Raw genomic sequence first — 25044 nt, forward strand, 5'->3', positions numbered from 1 at the left:
ACAACAAAATTAACAGCTAAAATTAAAAACATATCCTTTGAAAAAAAAAAGTAGGCCCCACCAGAATTGAAAATAAAACGTGATCAATAAATTTTATTGTAACAGACTTTTTCTACGTCTCTAGTAAAGCAACAAATAAAAATAACAACAAAATTAACAGCTATAATTAAAAACATATCCTTTGAAAAAAAAAAGTAGGCCCCACCAGAATTGAAAATAAAACGTGATCAATAAATTTTATTGTAACAGACTTTTTCTACGTCTCTAGTAAAGCAACAAATAAAAATAACAACAAAATTAACAGCTATAATTAAAAACATATCCTTTGAAAAAAAAAAAAGTAGGCCCCACCAGAATTGAAAATAAAACGTGATCAATAAATTTCATTAAAACAAAATTAATTTTTTTCTACGTCTTTAGTAAAATAACACATAAAAATAATAACAAAATTAATAGCTACAATTAAAAATATATCCTCTGAAAAAAAAAGTAGACCTAACCTTTATTTCTCTGGAAATTTAGCAGCCTAAGTGACAGAACTTTAACCGGTATCTAATGTCCTTTCGGTTAGACTGAAACATTTCATTGTGAAATTTAAGGATATAATGTATTCTAACAGTCACAAAGAACTTCAAAATTAAGAGTTTTGTTTCTGCACAGCATTCTTGTGGAAACCCAGGAACCTTTCTGAATCTGTCGGAAATCGGAAAAAGGATAACTCTGGCCTCATTTTCTTACTGTTGCTACAATTTATATCACTACAAACGTCTCCTCCTTGTCCCATATTATTATTCCAATTATTATATTTTAGCCATTAACATTTTCATTACAACCAATAACGAACATTTCACAAGCATCAATGTGAAATATGCAACGAGCTAGGACTCAATAGAAGTATGACACAGTCCAAAGTCGACCATGGACAGTCTATTGTTTCTAGTTGCTAACCGCTTGGAGCGCTTTATCACGAGATTTGCAAAAAAACACCTCAAGCTTCGCGACTGTATATAGTAGACTGTGGTAACACTGTGCTGCGAAAATATACAGCAGTTAAAATTTCACTATGGATGTCACTATTTGAGAAAAGGAAATTGTTCACTTTTTCTATACAGAACAGGTGACAAATATCTTCATTGATCTTCGCTTGAAAGCAATAAACCAAACTTTTGTTCCTACAATGTTGTTCGATATTAAATAACAATTTGTTACAAAGAGGAATAGTCAGTTAGTCAGTTGTGTAATGACTCACCCAGCAGGTAAACACCGTCATCTCTTATTTTGTCTGAAGTGCAACGAATAGGTGATGGCAGCTCATTAGAGTTGACGTCAATTTCATGCAGGGGAATCAGTCGTGGGTAGAAGAACACAACAGATGATGGAATATCCATTACTGTAACGGCTTGCATCACAAATGAACGGTCATCAACTGTCATATCAGATCCTGTTAATTAACAATATACAACGTATTAATTATACACAGCAAGCATAAAGTTGTAAAATTTAATTTAAAAATTAATCATTGAAAACACTGATTTTTCTTGGTATAATTCTTTACTGAAATTTCTGATGCACTTGAGCCAGACTGTGATGAGCATTCACTAAGTATCCATATGAATAAACTGGCTACCTTTATTTCACATTCTTATCAAATATTTTTATGACGAAATAATAAAGCCTAAGTGCAATGCATGTGGGATATTTAGACTACCCACCAGCCATGGGATTGATGCCGGATGGTCTATGGCGAGTCATCGGCCTCACTTCATTTCACCCCCTTTGATCTGATTACCTGGTTGGGTTTTTTCCGAGGTTTTCCCCAACCATAAGGCAAATGCCAGGTAATCTTTTGGCGAATCCTTGGGCCTCACCTCACCTCATCTCACTACATCTCATCAAAATATTGTAAAAAATTGTAAAATTTTGACTTGTTCCACATCTTAAAGCTCCATTGCTAATGTTAGGAAAGGTTCAGTGAATATCTTTGTGCCATTCCTGAGTGCATAACAAAGAGCAAATATCATAATTTCCTAACTGTAAAAATAAGAATGAGATTCAATCTCAGTTATTGCCATTTTTCTAGCTACTGCATTGTGTGAAAATTGTAATGCAGTACAACTTATTTTATATGTTTGTCACTTATATGTTTTTTACACTTCTCTGTTTTTTTTCTGAAGTCCCAGACAAAATTCGTACACTTTCCACGTTAATTTATTTTGGTTACGCTTTTTCACATTTATACGATCACATTTCAAACCCCTGGAGATATGAAAAGTTATTTATATGTTCTAAATTAATTTTGCTTGAAATTAGGTTTGTCCTGAAAATGTAAGAACGCGAAAATACAGCACAGTTCTGAAGATGGCCCATAACAGGACGAAACATGTTAATCAGGTACGGTAAAATTTAACACGAGAAAGACATATAATACATATTCCGAAGTATTATATGTCTTTCTCGTGTTAAATTTTACCGTATAATACATATTCCGAAGTGGCTGCAAAAGGGTATCTGTCGGATACAGGGGGGAGAGCCATTAATCCTTCCCATTGAAGGCTTTAAGGAACCAACCTGGACAAATACCCAACATCCCATCCCTACCTTCCCGTGGTGCAGCTGTTAGTAAGCATAATTTTACAAGCTGAACTAAAGAGAGAGGCTACTCATCAATTAGCACTGGTCAGCTTGATGAGTTAATGACTGAATTTGGTATAATTTTCCTCTAACCAATACCTAATTCCCTCTTTACTCTTTCCTATCCAGTCCTCTAACTGAACTCTTACTTTCTTCGACCCCGACGGCATTAGAGCATTCGAGGCCTAGGGGTTCAGTTCCCTTTCCTTCCTCCTCTTTCTACTTTTCTGTTCCTAGTGCTGACCTGCTATGACACTAAAATCGTCCTGCAGTGGCTTAAGGAGAGAAAGCTGGTGATCAACAAGATCTCCCAGCTAGGTCCAGTGGACCCGTCGACCAACAGCAGGTGTGGTCCTCCAGACACTCTGGGGGTTGTGTGTGAATGAAGTAGCCACCAAAATGTTAAAATATGGTGTGCACTTAAATCGGCCACAACTTGCCATTTTTTCACCCTCAAAATCTGTGCTTCAGTGGCTGGTCATGATAATATCTTTGAAAAATATTGGAGTGCAAGAGCTCAAATGACTTTATTGTCAAACGCCTGGCATTAGAAAACAACAACATATTCCGAAGTGTTTATTGTTAAGATGCGGCCCACTTTGAAATTCATGGGAATCCGAAACTGCCTCTGCATGCCGCCAACAATTTTATATCCTTCAATGATGCTGTTACAACTCTAGAAACAATGAAATATTTTGTAACATCATGATGTAACTGAACAAATTACTGAAGACTTACCACAATTTGAGGATATGGTCTAGTTCTTAGGAGAAAGCAGCCCAAAATAACTGACTCTTCTTTTTTCGTAAAATACAGACGTGGACAAATTATTAGCAAAATTGAACATTTTTATTACATATTTTTACAAAACATGATTCTTCTATTTAGACTACAGTTGACATTTTTGTGTATTTCCAAATTATTAGCAAAATTGAAGATTTGTGTTGCATATTTTTCAAAATTTAACTCCTCAATTTGGACTACATTTGATATTTTCGCGTATTTACAAATTATTAGCAAAACTGAAGATTTTTATTGTATATTTTTACAAAATTCGATTCTTCAATTTGGACTACAGCTGACATTTTGGATATTTCCAAATTATTAGCAAAACTGAAGATTTTTGCTTTATATTTTTACAAAATTTGACTCTTCAATGCAGATGACATTTTTGCTAATTTACAAATTATTAGAAAAATTGAAGATTTTTTAATATATTTTTACAAAACTTGACTCCTCAATTTAAACTACAGTTGGCATTTCTGCATATTTCTCTCTACTGTAATGATGGAAATATCCAAAATTGTCAACTGTAGTCTAAATTGAAAAGTCAAATTTTGTAAACAAAATATCATAAAAATCGTCAATTTTGTTAATAATTTGTCCACGTCTGTAGCGTGTTATTAAATGAACATCACAAAGGAAGAACATGGTAAGTCGATGTTGTAAAATTTTCTGGACTGGAGTTTGAAATGTAATGTATCAGCTAGCTTCGGCTCTAAGCAGCCAAGATTTCCTACAAATAATCTTACATTCTTCAAGTATTTGAGTACAGACTCAAAGATGGCTTAACAGTGAAGTTATAAATTTGACTAAATTGATAACTTGCTCTCCCTATACGGTCTTAAAATGCTATTTCAGATGTTATTAAATGTCATTTCAGGTATAAGTACAGTTTTCTCACTAATGTGTTTTTTAAGACCCTCATAAATACGTATAAATGACGTTTTACTCTAGTATTTGTTTGTATAGTCTTTACAAAATTAAACAGTTTATTATTAAAGAGATCAAATCCCAGATATACATACCTCCTGAAATTGCGTCACTCTTAAGAATGCAATTGACATACAGTGGCAATAACTTCATACACTCCGGTAGTATTAGCTGTCCTGCAGAGGATGGACTAGCACAATTCTTCCTATAGCAGGCAAGCATCTGTGCACAACGATTCACAAGGTTTTCTTTTACAGGCTTTGGTGATGAATCCAATAATCGGAATACCGCTGCAATAAAACATGAAAGAAAAATGATGTAGATCATAATATGATTGTCATGCATTATTTTCTCATTTAAAATTTTATTAACAAATCATTCATTTAAAAAAAGAGTACAGTACATAGGGAAATTCTGCATCTCAAACACTTTGCCTCTCTCACATCTCATAGTACTGTATCTTCTAGAAATTAATCCTTTGATAAGAAGACATGACTGCTCTATAAAAGGAAAACAAACGCTATGATTTTCGGTCTTTCTTGTGTTAAATTTTAACGTACCTTGTTAACATGTTTCGACCTATTTTTGGTCATCTTCAGAACTGGTCGTTGTTGGTGTTGGCGCCTCTTGTTTCCTGTGTGGGTGCGTTCGTAGTGTTTTGAAATTGAGTTGTGTGTTGAGAATATCGTTGGGGTGTGTTTTCGTGTGTCTGTATATTTCATATTGTTCTAGTGTGTTGAGTTTCTGGCTTTTTGGTTGGATGTGCAGTATTTCCATGTCTCTGTAGGTGTGGTTGGCATTTGTGATGTGTTCTGCATATGTGGAGGTGTTTTGTAATTTTGTAATGCCAACCACACCTACAGAGACATCAACACAGACATGGAAATGCTCCACACCCAACCAAAAAGCCAGAAACTCAACACACTAGAACAATATGAAATATAAAAAAAAACGAAAACACACCCCAACGATATTCTCAACACCCAACTCAATTTCAAAACACATACACTCTTTGATTCTACACTACGAACGCACCCACACAGGAAACAAGAGGTGCCAAGACCAACAACGACCAGTTCTGAAGATGACCAAAAATAGGTCGAAACATATTAACAAGGTTAAAATTTAACACAAGAAAGACTTATCATACATATTCCGAAGTGATACAGTGTTAAAAGTTGTGTAATCAAGATGTATACTATGATTTTATTATGAACAACTTTTAAATCTGTTATTAACATAAAAAGTTCAAAACTATTACTCCATTTTCAACTTAATCCATCTTGTGAGTCATTTCAAAGATGTTTTTTTGTGTGATTCAGATGAATGTGATTCAAATATTTATAATTATAACCTACAAAACTATAAAAAATATACAGTTCTAAATTGTTTTTCCATATTCATAACCATAAAAATATTACTGGTATAATTTCTAATTTCTATTCCTAACAAAAATTTAGGGAGGAAATGAAAACATATTGTTTTAAACATGATTAAACTGCATTGTAACTCTGAAGTCAAGTGAAGAAGTTTCTGGAAAAACTACAGTATGGGTATGAATTTTATAAATTTGTCAAATATAATTTTGAAAACACTGTGGATGTAATTAGAAAGGACTATGAGATATTAAATGTGCACTTAAAAAAATAATTACTTAACATGACTTTGTTACCAATGGACATTATTTATAATCTCATTTACAATATTTAAGCAGATTTTTCAACTAAAACAAACAAACTCCTCTTGTTTAATAGTTTTGGTGCTCATAATTTGCAGGTGATTACTGTCTTCTCTGTCCAAATCCAAAATTTTGCTATTGATTACCTGTATGCTATTTCATAATTTTCACAATTCATATTATATTAAACCTCTTTTTAAGGAATCTCTCAAAGACTCATTTTTTTTCTTCTGTTTCGACTGCTGTAGTTTTGCAGTTGCAGTTTCTATATTGAGTTTGTATATGAAGCTTGCATGTATAGTTTGATAAAGAAAAAAATCAGTTTTCTGTGGTTTGTGAAAAGTGTAAACTCCATTATGTCATATGAGAATTTGAGAGGTAAACTCGGTGAATCATTTGGATTTAAATTGAACGAATATAGAGAAGTACTTGACAGAAATTTTTTTTTTTTTTTTCCGTCTTTAGTGATGCACGAAACATTGTTACTAAACGTAGAGTGGCACTTAATTCGGAGCATGTGAATACACTCACATGTTTAAAATCAAAGCTAAAGCAGTATTAACAAGGTGAGTCTTCATGCTTTTTGTTATTTATGTTTGTCTAAAAAATTCCCGGAGAAATTGACACAATAAATTATAAGTCTCATAATAAATATGTTAGTAAGGAATTGAAATAGTTGTTTTGTAATATAACGATACAATATAAATAAATATATATATATATATATATATATATATATATATATATATATATATATATAAATAAACATTTGAGCCATTCAGAGCAAAAGTGGTGCAAGTCAAAATTAGATAATGAGGTTTAAAGTAAAAATTCTGTCAAATACAGCGCAAAGTAGCAATTAATATATCTTTCTTGCTATCCACTGACTACTAATAGTTTAAATAAATTGAATATTAATTGCTACTTTGCGCTGTATTTTACCGAATGTTTACTTTAATCCTCATTACCTATTTTTGACTTACACCATTTCTGCTCTGAACGGCTCATTTAATACTTAAAGTACAGTTTGTTTATGGCGATCATCGTCAGACGCACATCACCGGTGATTATAAATGCTGGCGATGATCACCGAGAAGTGGTTTCTTTATTGACGCACATCGCTGTAGATTCTCATTTGTTTTTCCCTTCATCTACTACATATGGTCAAGTAAATTAATGTAGGCCACGGACATAACCTAAAAATTATAATGAATAAATCCAAGATAATGAAGTTGCTATTTATTCTAGAAGAGGGAGATGACGATATCAAAATCTCGCATGCGTATTGTAAAAGGAACAAGCTACAGACTAATGAAATCTTCAGGAATAGGTTTACAGAATTCTGTTTTAACACATTGATAATGAGACATCTTTATAAAAATGCTACAAAATTTAAGGAATATTTCAGACTCTCACCTGATCAGTTTGATTATGTTTTGAGTTTAATTGAAAATGACAATGTTAAATTACCTACAAATTTTGTCAAAACCCCGTAACTCCAGTTAAAAGATTGGCAGTAACTCAGGTTATGAACTTATTATTATTATTATTATTATTATTATTATTATTATTATTATTATTATTATTATTATTATACTGTATTACATTACATGGTGTATTCCAAACAATAATTAAAAAAAAAAAAAAAAAAATTGGCTAAACTAGCACTGAGGTAGTTCCCTTCGTAATCCACTTATACACTTTACATGTACGAACATGTGATAGGTTAGGTTTGGTTCGTTTGGGCTTTTATTATGCCTTGTATATACGATCAACAACATCTCTACAAAAAAAAAAAAAAAAAAAAAAAAAAAACGCTATATTTCAGAATACCACGTAAGTACTTAGGTACGAAGACTGTGCAAATTAAAAATAATTAAAAACATGTTTTTATTGTTGGTACTAGATAGATAGTTAAATAAATAACTACATAAAAAGAGATACCGTAGTTAAAAGATATGTAAAATAAATTTTAAAATGTAGGCCTATATGTGCATATAATGTAACAAGATCTACCTATGTACTCGTATATATACAAATTGTTTGTTGATAAGCGAGTGATGGCTATATGACTCGAGGTCAATGCTGCCATTCAAATTTGTATATTAACGCACTGCAGCCAAAAGATTATTATTGAGGTTAACGCAGCCGAAATCTAGTGCAAGGGAGCTGGTGGAAAACTTACAGAAGAGAGAATTTCCCCCTTACCCAACATTGAACGAAATTCTCTGGGGCTCGGGCGTGATACAAATATAATCTGTAATGTAAGGGTTTATTGTTTAATTTGTTTATTAATTCACATGCTCATATTAAAAAGAGCATTATGTTGTGACACATATTCAATAATAATTTCGTCTTCAGACCGCGAAAAATTACAAAACGTCTTGATTTGTTTTGCAGCCAAAATGTACAGACGTGGTTAACGCATACAGATTAGATATTCGATATTACAACATGACCTTGTCTATATATCGATTATTGAACACGAATGCAGCGATGTGCGTCCTGAATTTGCTTCAGAAGCAACCTCCAGCGATCTGCATCGCGTCCAACAAACTGCGCTGGCGATCTTTGCTGTAAACAAACCGTACCTTTATGCTTATCACCGAACACAAGTTAAATTTAATAATAATTATTGTGTATTACATTAAAACATTTTGCAACTCGATCAAAACTCGATAGTTGATCAATCAAAATATTTAATCGATTAACAGCACTACTTTAAATATCTAACCTATAAAATTATTTTCCAATTAACCAGCAAAATCGGTTATCCGGCACTGGCTTTATTCCATAGTTGCCATAGTATGAGGGATTCTACCGTACCCATTAAATTTAATACTGACAAACACACAACTGGTATTTCGGTAAAATCACAATAACATATTTTTAAGTATCATGATTAAATTTATACCTCCAAGAAACAGAATTAATCATTGCACTTTACTGAATTGCTAAGCAACAAATGGATTCATACTCTAATCTTGGCCATTAGAAGAAGAATTAAATTTACAATTTTCACATGCAAACATTCAACATATTTACAATCTTACCGTACTTTAAAAAATTGAGATACCAATGTTTATTATTGATTGCAACGCCACATTGGCATGACCATACCTTGTAAAGAAATTAGTCACAAACACTTGGAACAAGTTCGAAATTTCACAAAAATGGATAGTGTATTTGCAAATCAATTCATATGTATTCCTTAAAGTGGGAATTGCCTTAAAGTCAGGTTCCTTAAAAGCAGGAATCACTTACATTGTTTTTGTAATAAGATTTCCTGAAATTGACACCATTCCTTAAAAATGGTAAAGTTAAAACGAGCTTTTATTTGTTAGTTCTTTTTCTGGATAGTAATTTTTCTTTCCTAGTATTTTGGCTGTCATTTCAGGTGGAAAAACTGTGACTCTTAATATGTAACTGTAATATATGACACAATCTGAGACTGTGAGAAGAAGACCTATTGATATCCACCAGGGTTGACAGAATGAGATAATAATTTAAATTATCTTCAAATTTTCATTGCTGTAATAAAAAGGAACATCATTTATCTTGATAAGAGATATAAATGTTACTTTTAGCATTCATATTCATTCTGCCTTACCTTGTTTAGAGAAAAAGTTAACTATAGTATCGAGGTCACAACTACGGTACAGGTCAGCCATCTGTGAGCATGTCTTGAGTGACAGATTGAGAATTCGGAGGCGCCGCTGACCACCACATGACGTATATAAAAGAGCAACCTGAATATAAACGCCATCTTCTTCTGTCAGTTTATCATCATGCTTTATCTCTATGGCAACAGCCTGAAACATAAGTTAAAGGCATAACAATATTCCTCTATAGAATATACCAACAGCCTGAAACATAAGTTAAAGGCATAACAATATTCCTCTATAGAATATACCAACAGCCTGAAACATAAGTTAAACGCATAACAATATTCCTCTATAGAATATACCAATTTCATATACAGAAGAACAGAGTATGAGTGATTTAGGGTAGTCCTGAGGATTTCTATCCTAAAGAGTCATTGTATGTAGCTCTTTAACGAAAGAAGTGTGCAAAAATTCAGTAATTATTAATTATTTTACCATTCTTGCAGTTTTCATTGTAGAGGGTTGCAGTTTTGCATGCACATAAGTGGTGCGGCCTATATACTGAATTTTATTCAGGTCACTTCTTTCAACGTGTAGGGTACTTTTGAGGGTTATCACATTTCCTAATACCACTTAATAACTCAGGCACATTTTTCTACAAAACTATTTCAGTTAGAGATTTGAAATTTGTTATACGAATTCCTCTTACAAGGGATGCTTTCAGACCTTCTGAAGAAAATCACCACGATACTTTCTGGGCTGAACAAGCATGAGGCCAAAGTAATTGGTGTGAAGTGTGGCATTTCGCAATCATTTGCTACCCTAAAACAAGGCGTATAAAAGTAGAGTTCGCAACTGTAATGTTTGTAGTCATAGAGTACCTAACATCATCTACCTGTGAAATATGATACATGCTATATGATATGCTAAATATAGCATATAAAATATTTGCCTGTATTCTAAATAATAGAGTAATAAACATCATAGGGAAAGACTTGGAGAACACACAAATGGGATTCCGAAAAGGAAGATCCACAATTGATAATGTCTTTATACTAAGGCAAATCTTCGAAAAATGTAGAGAATATAATACGGATTTATACAACATATTTATTGATTATACACAAGCCTTCTACTCAGTTAAAAGAAACAAAATTATTGAAGGATTACAACTATATAAAATTCCCCCGAAAATAATCAGACTGATTAACATAACGCTAGCAAATACAACAGCAGTAGTCAAAATAAATAACAAACTGACAGAACATTAACAGAGGAGTTAAACAAGGAGATCCGCTTTCTGCAACCCTTTTCATGCTAGTGGTGGACCTGATAATCAAACAACTAGAGATTAGAGGTACTATAAGCACAAGATTGGTACAGTGTATAGCATATGCAGACGATATACTACTAATAGCAAGATAAAGAAAGCATTAATTGAAAAGCTCGAAACTTTAATGGAAGAATCAGCACAGTATGGATTAATCATAAATGCAAAGAAAACAAAATTTTTAAGATGTTCAACCAAAAATAATGAACCAGAAAACTTACAGATGGCCAATACTATTTTTGAAGGATAAAATCCTTTAAATATTTGGGATCAATAGTAAACGACGAAAACAATATCGAGGAAGAAATAAACAATAGAATAGTTATGGCGAATAAAGCATATTTTGCAAATCTCAACCTATTCAAAAGCAAATACGCACCCAAAAAAGCAAAATTAAGACTATATTTAACAATAATAAGACCAATTGCAACATATGCAAGTGAAACCTGGACCCTAACTGAATTGTCTAAGCAAAAGCTCCTGGTTTTTGAAAGGAAAATATTACGAAGGATATCTGGCCCAATAAAAGATGCAAATGATGAGTGGAGAATTAGAAATAATAAAGAGTTCAATATTTTAATACAAAACCAACACATAGCAAACTATATCAAAGCGCAAAGGACGGCATGGTTTGGCCTTATCAATCGTTATCATTAGCCATTTTTGTTCTTTCATTGCCGAGCTACCATGCGAGGAATCTATTTGCCACACCGTTAAACATTATCATGTCGTAGCTCCTATGATAATAAATCAAACGCACTGTAATTCAGCAAATAATTGAGCGGCAAATAACGTCTTCGTGTGCTTTCTGCAAACGCCAACGATAGAGCTAAAATGGCGGGCGATTATATTAAGTATTTATCGAGCCTTAAGAAATGAATCAGCGAATCACAAGACGCACACGTTTAAATGTAGCCGACCTACAACGTGATTGGCTGCCGGAAATTAGAGCAACAGGATTATAGGTTAGATCACATACTACAACATTAAGAACAAATAGAATTATCAAGATCCTGGGCACATCAGTACCTAGGCCTAATCTGGTGGGTTACCGAACTCGTTAAAAAGCTGGAAATTGTTTTCTTGAAATTAAAGGAGATGATTTTCGGAGGGAAAGGAATAATGTTAAAGGAAATTAATTTTTATATTACAATGGATCTACATATGCCACATATCACAAGACACGAGTTACTGTACAATCTAGCCTATCAGAGAAAAGTGGAATCGAGAATGCTTTCCAATAAATTCGAGAAAACAGCTGATTAAATGATGATACACAATACTTCACATGGGTATAAATTATTTATTTATCTGTGAAACTAGTAGATGCATTTCTTGTTTATTAACTTTGATTTGATTATATTAATTAATTCTCTGTAAACAGCTGATGTGTTGAAAGTAAGCATGACCACGATATGACATGCCATCGGTTTACTTGGCTCTGATTGGTCAGTTATTGTTGTTCAGTGTAGCCAACACAAGAGGAGCCTTGAGCATCTAGTGCCAACATTAGTTTAAACGGGTGGGCTGTCATTTAAACTAAACGAGTTTCAGAAATTTATGAAGAAAATGGAATAATTTATCCCAACTTTAACTTACTTTGGAGAAAACGGCCCTAACCCAGCATCAATTTATACATCTTGGTTACATTAAATTGTGTGCAAAATTTCATGGCCCCAGTTCCAGTAGTTTTGGAGAAAAATATACCTAAACATGGAAAATTTAAGGTTTAGATGAAATGACTTCAAAGTGTACTATATATGTGCAAAGTCTGACTTGTATCTGTTTGGTATTCAAGTTTTAAAGAGTACTTTTAGCTGGATTTAGGATCTAAAACTTTGGAAGGTTATTAATTAGGCCTAAAACTATCTAATAATGCCAACATTTAAAAATTAATTTTTTTGAGTCATTTTGCCTACATCTGCTCTCAATATAGAAACACAGAGTTAGTCAGTCCTGAAACGGTCATATTTGATGGCATTCTCTGCTCCGAAACTGAAAATTTTTCAACTTAATGAATAATATTTTAGATTACATATCATGCCATCTCTTTTTATAGCCAATTATGCCATAAGACTTCCATCACGTGTACTGCAAGGAGCTGACGAGAAGAAGAGCGGAAGGAATGCGTGACGTAATACTAGAGTCATAACATTTCTGTCGCATGCATCTTAGTACTACATGTTCTGAAAATATTCGTCGCGTTTCTAATTTAACATTTTAATGCGAAAGAATTTTTTTAACCGTTAACAATAAATTAAGTTATAAGTTATTCTCAAAACATTTAAGTACTTAAATTTAATTTTCGTCCGTTACTTTATTCAGTAATTCGACAATTTAAGAATAATTTAATCTGAAAAAAAAAATGGTTTACATTAATGCAATAATAGTATATAATCAATAAGTTTACAGTGTTACACTTTGTTACATGAGTAACGAATATAATAATTGCGTGATATTATAAACGAGTTTACATTGTACGAGTTTCATACGCTATTTTTTTTGTACAACAGAATTATAAAAGATATTAATAAAATAAAATAAATATTAATTAATTAATTAATTAATGTCGATTTTATAATAGATGCAAACAATGAATATGTAATCTGTGAAAACAAGAGAACGAAGTTGTATTAAACTATTATTAATATTATTATATTGTAACGATTTTCAGCAACAATAAAGGCTGCTTATAATTCTGGTATACAAAAGAAAATAATTATTTAATTTAACTCACGTGATATGATGAAAGTTGAGCTTCCTTATTCGCTGTCCGGCAGTGGACGGGCAAGCTCGGTGTCGTCACTTTCTTCATCCGATTGAGAGTCACTCGAGTCACTAGTATCACTTTCGGCACCCCCCAATGCAATTGTGAACTCATCTATAGTGTTTTCTAACAACCCATCCTTTTCCCAGTATTGAGTCTCCAGCTTCCGCACATGACTGCAGTACCCTGGGCAATCACTCCCCGTAACTGATGAAAATGCATTCGTTGTTACGTCCCTCAGTACTACCATTGACATTTCTCCAGCAACGTTTTTTTTCACATATCACGCGTTTTACTTTCGCCCACGCAAGCTCAATTGGACTAAGGTCGCACATATATGGAGGCAATCTGAGGACATCATGGCCATGAAATTTTAAAATTTGATCGATACGAAATGTCTTTTCTGGGCATTTGTGTTTTTCTATTAACATAAAAAGTTCAGTTTTCCTCATTTCTATAGCGAAAGGCATGTTGTTATTCTCCAGCCACGAAATCATTTCTGCTCTTACAGAATTTCTTGTTGGTGGTTTGTTTTCTTGAATAGAGTGGTATGGAGCATTATCCATAACAACAACACTTTTTTCTGGCAGATTCGGCAGGAGCTGAGTGTTAACCCAGCGTTCAAAATTTGTTGAATTCATCTGGCCGTGGTAATCTCCTGTAGCCCTACCAGCCTGGAAAATTAGTAATGAATTTTCTACGAAACCACTTTCTGAACCAGCATGAATGACTATAAGGCGATTAGTTGAACTTGACTTAGTCAATACTCCTGACTGACTGTCACTCTGCCAACATTTATGGACCGTCAAATTGTTATCTATCCAGGTTTCATCAATATATATTATATGGCGATGTTGCTCCCTGAATCGCTGTATTGCCCTCAGATACATACAACGCCAATCAATAATATGTGGGCGTTCAATTAATATTTTCCTCGCATTCTGACATTTTCTCCACTTATAACCCATATTTTTCAAAACACTTCTCAAGGAATGTACCCCCCATGGAAAGTTTATTTTTTCTTTTAATGCAGGCAACAGTTTTGGACATGTGGGCACCTGTTTTCTCACTAAATAAAATTCACTAATGGTATCTCGAATTACCCTCTTATCAAAATCGTCCAAATGAACATTTCTTTCCTCTTGGCGATTTCTGTGTTTCCCTGGAGTAGAAAGGGAAGTCTCGCCAGCTCCAGCACCTTCTCTACGAATTTTTGTTATTGAACTGACTGAAATACCAGTGTAATGAAATATTCGTAAATTTGCTTGTTTCACTGTGTGGCTAAGTCTCCCTTATCGTGCTTCTTCATCACAAGCAAGTATAACCCTTCTAATAGCTTCCCGGGCCTCACTGTGTATTGTTTTTCCTTTTTTCCTCTGAGGTTCCATTATAAGATACTCTATATCTATGTAAAATTAACTATATGTCTACTAATAGTATCACTAGCTTAGTTATTCTGATGAATAAAACACAATCTTTATAAACACTGTACTGAAAATGAAACAATATCAGTAACCGCAATACATGGATTCATAACACGACTGAGCAAGAGCAAAAGGTTTGTGAATGATTGATACAGGCCAATGCTTAGTGTCACGTGCAACGGTGATTCACAGCAATAACAGCGTCCCTCTCCTCAGGTCCCGCTCTTTTTCTCGTCAGCTCCTAGCAGTATATGCTTCTTAATGGTACAGCATACAATCAGTAAATATATCATTCCTCCAGTCCTCAACATAGACGTGATGTTCTTAATCCTTACACAGTCTCTGAATCATCCTCTTATTGTCTAAAAATTATATCTATAGAACATTTAGACACAAGCATGTTTTTCATATGGAGCATGTAAAACTTTCTGAAACATTAAACTGCAGTTCTGGTCCAATGTAATTTCCAGTCATACTGTATTCTCTCTCACTGTTAATCATGCATCCAGTTGAGTGTCTCCTTGTTATGTTTCAATTCTATATTTCTTTCGTGTCTATATATTCCTAAATAATCAATATTGCATGATTATTTCCCCGGTTTTATTAAAATTATATGTCAAAGTGGCAACAATAAGAATTCTAAATATTTTTATGCTCGACCATGCCGAAATGTAGTAATTATACACCTGGTAGCAGACCTTTAATGCATGTCATTAAAGTACACCTACTCATTAAAGGTCAGGTCTTTCAGCCAATGACGACTCAGGTTACAACTGTTCAGCCAATGATAGGTCAGCTTTCTACCATTATAAAACAGCAAGTATCGATTATTCTCGGATATGCAATCGAAAGAGAATTAGCAAAAAGTCATGGAGGCTGGAAATCCAATACTGTCGCAGAAGGTTATGTTCTGTTACTATAATAATTAGCGTTAATTGTAAATAATATTCAAATAAATACAATTTGTCATCTCGTTTTTCAATGTCTAATTTTATTTCAATGTTATCTCTGTAGGTTCTTATGGCCTAGCAAGGTCAATGTGGACATCTGTTCCTCGGAAAAAATCAATACTTTCGCGTCTGCGCACATCTCACAACATACGGGACATTGCTCCAGGTCAGATACAATAAAATTCATAATATCAAGTTAGAAATATGGTCGAGCATAAAAAGTCGTATGAAACTCGCCTATAATGGTAATTAAGAAGCTCGTATGAAAATTATGAAACTCGCTTGCGCTCGTTTCATAAATATCCATACTCACTTCTTATTTACCTTCATTATAGGCTCGTTGCATAATGTACTATTACTGTGCCACTTTCATATTTTATCGAAATATCTTCGATTTTAAGAAACAGTAATTATATAATGGTATAGTCAAACTGTGAAAGTGATAAAAAAACACAGGCTTGAAAAAAATACAGAAGAAGAAGAAGAAGAAGAAGAAGAAGAAGAAGAAGAAGAAGGTGTTCCTATAATCTATTGGCTTACCTTGTCACAGTCAATACTAGCAAGTTCCATGTCGGTTGTGTTGGACATGAAGAAATGGCCATAGAAATCTGTTGCTCTGACACCGGTTGAAGTTCGAACCCTCATAATGGCATCAAATGCAACTGGGCGGCTGACGTCACGTTTGATATCTGCTATAAGGCGTTCACCGTCCAGATCAGCCTGTCAAATATTCCTCATATAACTGTTGCTTCCAACCTGCAGACTTCATTTCAGGCTTGAAGGTATCTTCTAGTCATGATAAGTTGTAATTACGAGTACAAGGAATGCATTTTGGTGATTAAAAAAATTAATATTTCATAAATATGGAGTATCAATCATGGGCACTGTTAATCTAAAAAGCACTTCGAAAGTTGGGATTTAGGAGTGGGGTTACCATGTATTGCAGACCAGGATTTGTTTGGTGATATTTCTGGTTGTTTGCTTGTGCTATGTTCGCATTTTCTTTTTAATATTAATATTAATGACTAAAAGAATAGTGGAGAGATTTGTTTCTGGTTTATTTTCGATTTTCTTAGATACAGTTACAAAATCCTTTTTAAATAGCACAAATTATTTCCAATTAATCTTCATTTTCAATTATCATTCTTCTATACTGTCCATCCATAAACCACAAAAGAAGTAAATTAAAATCATCGGTACCGGTTGCAGAAGACACAGCCCTGCAGTATATATTGACTACACCCCAACTCTGGCTACTAGCAACAGGCATCTATAATGAACACCGATCAAAATACCCCTCATTTCTCGTGAAAAACAACAACTGAATAGACTACAGTGGACTATAGTGGATTTTATGTTGTCAGCAAACAGCTGGATACATTACGAAGATTGATTCATTGAACTGTCAATAACCGAGATCAATGAGTCATATGGTTGCAAAATTGAAGCTTGAATAAAAGATTACTGAAAAACTGAGTAGCCTATGGAATTGTGTAGATAGTGTTCACTTAGCTAGTGTAGCAAGTCCTACAGCATGGCAACTCAAATACTCTTCCTAAGAGCCATTATTTCTTAATGCAGCATTCCAAATAAGTCTTCACAACCTTGTAGTTTGGATGGACAGCTAATTTTTTTATATTTTTCTGTGCAGTATGAGGGAAAATTTTGACATAAGCTTATTAAGAGCTCCCTTGTTAGTACATAAGATGAGATTTGGAGAACAGTAATTTTATTATATTTTATGTAAAGAAATTGTAGTAGCATATATGTTTCAAACACTGAGGGCAATAATCTGTCAAACAATTTCTAGGATTAGAAATGAAGCTTGTTAACTCAATAAAAGTACAGATCTTTGAAAAATGTACTTCAACACTCTGTATGGAATAATGTTATTAAATATCGATGACTAAGAAGTGATCCCTTGGATCTGCGAGAATGGTAATTTAGTTTAATTACATTATTATTTAGATTGACTACGTTATTATTACATTCACAAAACTGGACAGTTAACTACTATTTTGTCGTCGAGTAGAATATCTTGCAAAGCAGAAACATATGTAAAAAGTTTGTCTATTTTCAGAAAAATTAATTTTTAAAACAGTCTTCTGATTGACTTGCAAATTCACAGATGCGAGGCATCACTTCTTAGCCATTGATATGTTGTATAAATATTAACATTTTCATATAGCTGATCAGAAATGGTGATTGAGACATTTAATGCAGATGAACGAGACACTGTCAAAACAAGCATTTTTAAGAACATACGGAAGCAGAAAAGTTGACAACGCAGTATTAGACGTCATTGAACAAGTAAGAAATTTTAATTATCTAAGTACCTTAGTTGTCATGTTGGAGCAAAAAGAATCACAAACTTGCAGACCAAATTGCAAAAACGTAACTACTGATGTGAAAGAATTTAATGTACGGTACACTGACCATTAAATGCAAAACATAGAAAAAGTTATTAAGTGTTGCCTGTCTCATGTCTTTTGTAACGATGATGAGAGAGAGATGGAACGGAGAAAAATTCTCTCCGGCGCCGGGATTTGAACCCGGGTTTTCAGCTCTCCGTGCTGATGCTTTAACCACTAAGCCACGCCGGATACAATCCCGACACCGTTGAGAATCGTCTCAGATTAAGCTCCATCTCTTGGGTTCCCTCTGGTGGCCGCCCTCTGCACTACGTCATAGATGTTTATGCACGCAGGACCGAAGTCCATACATGTGTAGAGGTGCACTCAGATGAGTGACTGGTTGGCCGGGGTCCGACGGTATGGGCGCCGTCTTTAAATCACAAAGTGATTTATTACGCATATCATATTTATTTTGATGTACCGAAGTACATATGATATTTCCATGCAGATATTCTGCTTTCTCAGATGATGAGAGAGAGATGGAACGGAGAAAAATTCTCTCCGGCGCCGTCGGACCCCGGCCAACCAGTCACTCATCTGAGTGCACCTCTACACATGTATGGACTTCGGTCCTGCGTGCATAGACATCTATGACGTAGTGCAGAGGGCGGCCACTAGAGGGAACCCAAGAGATGGAGCTTAATCTGAGACGATTCTCAACGGTGTCGGGATTGTATCCGGCGTGGCTTAGTGGTTAAAGCATCAGCACGGAGAGCTGAAAACCCGGGTTCAAATCCCGGCGCCGGAGAGAATTTTTCTCCGTTCCATCTCTCTCTCATCATCTGAGAAAGCAGAATATCTGCATGGAAATATCATATGTACTTCGGTACATCAAAATAAATATTTTGTAACGATGTTAAATGCTAGACTTTAGTTAAGCAACAGTTCCAATATTGTGTCATCTGAGATGAGATTTTTTAAGGTCAAGAGCTGGATAAAGAATGCATACCAAAAAATTAATCTATTTGAATCATATATGAAGAATGCCCAAACTCGAATTTCTCAAAATATTTTTAATACTGTCTGAAAGAAAGATGACTTCTACTGAAGAGAAGGCGAGGCCAGAGCTCCAAATAGAACAGTATGCTTATATTATACTGTGCATAATTACAATTATTATTATTATTATTATTATTATTATTTGTGCAATGACAGGGTCCTTAACTTGTTGCCGTCATTTGCCCCACTCTATGAGCGTGGTTCACAGATGTCATTAGTACCAAGAAGTGTAGACTACATACTTAGTTCGTCAGAAACTATCCAGAGTGTACTACAGGTGGTGGATCTTCATTACACTCGTAATGAATGATGATGATGACGATGATGATGATGATGATGATGATGATGGAGAAATGTTGGGGATGTAACAGGGAACTGGAGAAAACCCTGTGTGGCCTGGACCACAGACATGCCTAGCACAAGTTATAAATTCAGGCTGAACTGACTGGGATTTGAACGAGGATCTCCAGGCTTATAAGCCCAGCATTCTAGCGCTGAATTGCTGTGGCGGATGATTATCATTATTATGATTATTATTATTATTATTATTATTATTATTATTATTATTATTATTATTATTATTATTATTACTACTGTTTTATTATCATTACTTATCATCCAAGCTCTTCATTAAACAGAATTATGCTGTATTCTTAACATCATTCTGTCATTAATTTAACATAGTAACTGCTGTACTAAGTAATGAACTTCGGTGAGTTAGAAACTTGTGCAAATAACAGACCTGTTAATTATCGCATTATGAATTTTGTTTAAAAAGTTAAGTACTTACCGCTACTTAGAAAACGATAACATTTGGGACCTGTAAAGGCTGGTTCACAATAAACCGGAAACGGAAACGACAAGAAAAATGAGAACGGAAATAATGTTAAAATGAATGTATTTAAATGTGAGCATTCACAATAGTTAATTGTGAATACTCACATTTAAATGCATTTAATTTAACAATATTTCCATTCTCGTTCTCGTTGTCGTTTTTGTTCCTGGTTTATTGTGAACCAGCCTTAAAGCTCAAATAATATCAGTTTGTCTTGTAAAGATGTGGAATGCAAGTCCATTTTCTAAAGAGTAAACTATGAATTCAGAATGCGAAATGGTCTGAAAACGAATTCATGTTACTAATGGGCAATACTCATGTCGGAATGTGCAAGACATATTTAAATTCCACAAACGTTTAATATTCATGTACCATACGTGTAATAACTTTGCACCAATTTTTATTTATATTTACCTGAAAGTAAGTATATTTGTAGATCTCCCCACCAGTTAATCTTGCAACTTGTCCAATTGTGGCCAAGTCAATGTAAGAATTATTGAACACAAAGAGATCCACACTGCAGCCAACACCAACACACTCTTGGCCGAGGTTGTTGTACACGTTTACCTGCGGAGCTGAATAAATATTATGTTACTAAGCTAGTATGAAAATTGAAACATGTCCTTGGTTAATATTCAAACACAATATTATTTTACCAAAAGTTATAAACAGGGCAATATTCAAACTCATATTTCTCTCGATGGATGAATATCTGGTTACTCAACATACAAGCTTCAGAGTTGATGTAAATGCTTACAGGAAGAATGTTGGCCAGAAACAAGAATATTACTTTGCAGGGGCGAATGCTAGTCACGAAAGTTAGGCTTGCCCTTTTATTCATAGGGGAAGATGGGAGGATGTAATAATTCATAATTAGTAAAAATAATCAGACCCACATTAATAATTTATTTTATAATTATGAAATCATTATGAGTCATGGATCATATTCGCTTATGAGATGTAGAAGTTCGATATAATAAAACAAACATGGCCAACAAAACAGTTTATTTAGTTTTTTCGACCCTGCCAACCAATGCACATTGTTGTATTGAGCTGCACTGAACGAGCGGACATATTCTCTATAATGTCTGTCTTCTCTTGAATAGTCCTTCGGGAAAATGGATTTAATAATAAGGTTTCAATAACACACAATTCCGAACTCATTGCAATACTTCAAATTAATGTTTAAGAATTAATAATACATGCAGCAGCTAACACATGCATTCCGCTCATACAATTACATTGCACAGCACATCCCCGCCGCCAATACTGCTCTGTGTAACGTTAAATAGTCGTTGGTGTAGCTCTCGGACCAGAGCTTCAAACAACACACAACAGAAGCATGTGCGCCTAGGACGGACTAAGGAGGAAGGCACTTGCGCGCGCATCATATTCTCGCTATTTCTACGTCTTTCCTGTAGCTCTGAGGAACGAGCAAGCGTTGCGATACTTGCGGTGTGCAACCTGCGGATGGTATTACGCCTATACAGTATTCCAAAAATCAAAATAAATTTTAATATACGTAACGCCATTTTGAGAAATACACATTCTACGAAAATATTGGGCTTGCGCAGCAAGCATAGCATGCCCTGAGAAATCGCCCCTGTTACTTTGCATGGACGTGTACAGACCCAGAAACAAAATTTGGGCAACCTGAATTTTCCAAATTCCAGCTATAACATACTGCGCATGCTTAATGCTTATTGAGCTTGCACAGTATATTTTATAACTGGAACTTGGAAAATTCAAATTCTGTTTCTGGGTCTGTACAAAAGTATCAGTATACAAAATTTAATAAAAATCTGAAAAGATACAACAAATTTTACCAAAAATAATAAGCTAAAACCTCTGATTATTTTTAAGGATTATATCTTACTGTGTCCAAGGATATAAGTATGTACATAAGATTCAAACAAATCTGGAAAATGTTAATGCACATTAAATTAATTAACACGCTGGGTGAAGATCCAAACTTCAGCTTCCAAATTGTCAAGATTTCTTTTCTTCTAATATAGAATCTTTTGTATTTGATTATATCAATACTTCGTGTTTTCTTGTTTTAAAAAAAACTTAGAAAGGAATTATAATGGAGCTTCGACTAATGTCATTAGTTCTGCAAGACTGCAACTGTTATCAAACAAAGACATATCATTTAAACACATGACAATAACTCATTCAGAAAATAGAACCTTATGACATAAAAACCTCTTTACGGTTATAATATTGAGTTAATTTGATAAAATAATTATTAAATCTACTACACTGTTTAGAGAACTATAACAGAAAAGCTTAATAAATGCTGTAAAATCTATAAAACCGAATAACGGCTAGAGAAAATAAATGATAATCATTTTCATCATGATGTCATGATGAATTTTCGCACTTTGTTTCAGACGTATTTCTTATTGATGACTATTCTAATTATTGTCTATGGAATTTGTTTTCACAATCGTAGCACTTTTATTTTCTGGTGCCATTTTGCCACTCTAGCTGAAAAACAGACAAGGAACTTCACGATAATTATGATTTAACTCTTCAGTAATTAATTGTGAAGCATGTATCCCTGAAGTCCATGATTGCTGTTTAAATTCACATTATGAAACACTTGAGCATGTGATGGATGCTCGAAATTGCGAGAATGTGGGTCATGCAGGAGAAACATGTTGGTACACGAACCAGCAAAAACGACATTAGTAGGAATTCGACGATAATTGAATTTAATGGCCTTAAATATAGCAAACAACAGACAAACGACAGTCAGAGATGACAACAATCGAAGCTCCACTATGCAATAAATGCAACTTACCTAACACTGTCCTTTCTTTTTCTGTTCCCAGCAGTTTCCTATCATCCCTATTTTTGAGCTTGCCAGGAGCTTCGGCTATCGGCAATGATGAATGGAATACCAACAGTTTCCCAGAGCATTCTGAGGCCTGTGAACAAATTACAGTAGACAGAGAAACATTCATGAACATTCAATATCTATATGCATACTTTCTTCCTTTTTTTCTTAGGAGCTTGTAAAATCATAAATTAAATAAAAAAAAAAAAAAATCATAGGAATTCTGAAACACATCCTTACGAAACCTAATTTCAGTTTTTTAAATACTATGTATGAAAGTGGAACAATCTACTTACAAGAAAAGACATTCTGGTTCCTACTAATTCTCAGAAGCTACCATTATTTGGATATTAGTATATTTTCGGTATATTCTGTGACTCAGTGTTGTGTAAAAGCCATTAGGTACTTTTAGATGTTTAGGAATGTCTGAATCAAAATACAGCTGTGAATATCTCACCTTCAATGCTTCGAGACCAGCTTGTATTGCCGGCGCAAGCACAGTTTCTGTTTCACGAGTATCTGCGAACATTGTGGGTATCTGCTCCATTAAGCTATCAATAACAGCTTCTGATTCAAGAGGATCACACAGGAAACCTTCTAACAAAGGCATGAACATGTCTTGTACATCACCCACCACCATCATCTGTGGCTGAGCTAAGCAACCCTGAGAACAACAACAACACACATCTTAGAAAGTGTCACACGCAGGTCTGCTTTAAGTTATTCAATAATGTCATTTTAAACAAATCTTTCCTTTACCTTAATATTGTAGAAATGTACTGTGTTATTGTATGTGATGAAGCCAACTCTCATATTGGATTTTTCAGCTCCTTCATCTTTAGGTAACAATTTCACTATCTCTTTCATTCTGCTACATAGAAGGTGAACCATACCGGATTTGATATTGTTGTATGAGACATCAATCAAAAATATAACCGCAGGGGGTTTTGGGAATGTGTTGTTCTGAAACAGCAGCATAAGTGAACATGAGGATGACGCACGCACACAAATATATATGGCGGTGGAAGTAGTTTCACATTATTTCTTACAAATAAATAAAGCACAAGTGAATAAGATAAAAAGATAAAGTTACACAATTATGCAGAAGGTTTTGCCTATATTATTTTATTAAAATTACAGTAGAACCCCGATTATCAGTCACCCTATTAACCGATCGGTGGATTTTCGACTGTCTTTCTCGCCCTCTTCTTCTAGAAGCCTTTAACTATTACACAATAGTATGTCGTACGCACTTCTGGCAACATGGGCAGTCACTTGTTACTTGTGGGAGGAGGTGTTTTTCCCAACATGTAAAATAGTCACTATCTGCTTTCAAAGAAATGACCCCACCAATAACTTTCACAGAATTGCAAACCCGTGCACCATTTGGTCTTCGTCCCACTGTTCGAGTGACCATACTATTTACTTTCTATGCAAAATGTCTTCCATGAGTGTCGAAAGAAAATGTTGTTGTGCTCAGTACCGAAAAAAAAGTGCAGGTAATAGAGGGGTTTGGGAAAATAGAAACTATGTCTCATGTCGAATCAGATTACGAGATTGGTGTTACAACTGTGTGCTATTTAGTAGAAAACAAATATAAAGTGTGTAAAGTACGAGAATGTAAATCTACAACACGAGCCTGTACTCCTATCTTTCCGCAGACACCATCACAAGGATTCCCTTGGCACTTGACAACCGGACTTAAATAAGTGAACTCCTGATCCCCTGACTAGCATGTTGAACACAAGAGCATGGAGAAAATTACGGAACTACAGGCCTCAGTATTACGAAAATTTATAAAAACCTTTTATAGTACGGATTAACCATTCAGGCCACCCCCTTGATGTTAGAGGTTC

General features: G+C 34.3%; 1 protein-coding gene and 2 non-coding genes across 4 annotated transcripts in view; 1 reads left to right on the forward strand and 2 right to left on the reverse strand.

Moving 5' to 3' along the window:
• The window catches only part of Sec24CD (Secretory 24CD), an 83316-nt gene that overhangs the window by 13737 nt on the left and 44535 nt on the right, over nt 1-25044 (reverse strand). For both annotated transcript variants that reach the window (XM_069834131.1, XM_069834129.1), the window contains 8 exons: nt 23948-24151; nt 23646-23852; nt 23153-23279; nt 20761-20921; nt 16639-16818; nt 9633-9834; nt 4440-4634; nt 1250-1441 (listed from right to left, as the gene is read on the reverse strand). In XM_069834131.1, coding sequence (XP_069690232.1) covers nt 1250-1441; nt 4440-4634; nt 9633-9834; nt 16639-16818; nt 20761-20921; nt 23153-23279; nt 23646-23852; nt 23948-24151 — 1468 coding nt within the window. The remainder of the gene's footprint in view (nt 1-1249; nt 1442-4439; nt 4635-9632; nt 9835-16638; nt 16819-20760; nt 20922-23152; nt 23280-23645; nt 23853-23947; nt 24152-25044) is intronic.
• TRNAS-GGA (transfer RNA serine (anticodon GGA)) lies at nt 18630-18701 on the reverse strand. Its single transcript has one exon. It is a non-coding gene; the product is annotated as a tRNA-Ser (tRNA).
• On the forward strand, nt 19189-19260 carry TRNAS-GGA (transfer RNA serine (anticodon GGA)). The gene has a single exon. It is a non-coding gene; the product is annotated as a tRNA-Ser (tRNA).

This window comes from Periplaneta americana, chromosome 8 (genome assembly GCF_040183065.1).
Source record: "Periplaneta americana isolate PAMFEO1 chromosome 8, P.americana_PAMFEO1_priV1, whole genome shotgun sequence".
Classification (NCBI taxonomy): domain Eukaryota; kingdom Metazoa; phylum Arthropoda; class Insecta; order Blattodea; family Blattidae; genus Periplaneta; species Periplaneta americana.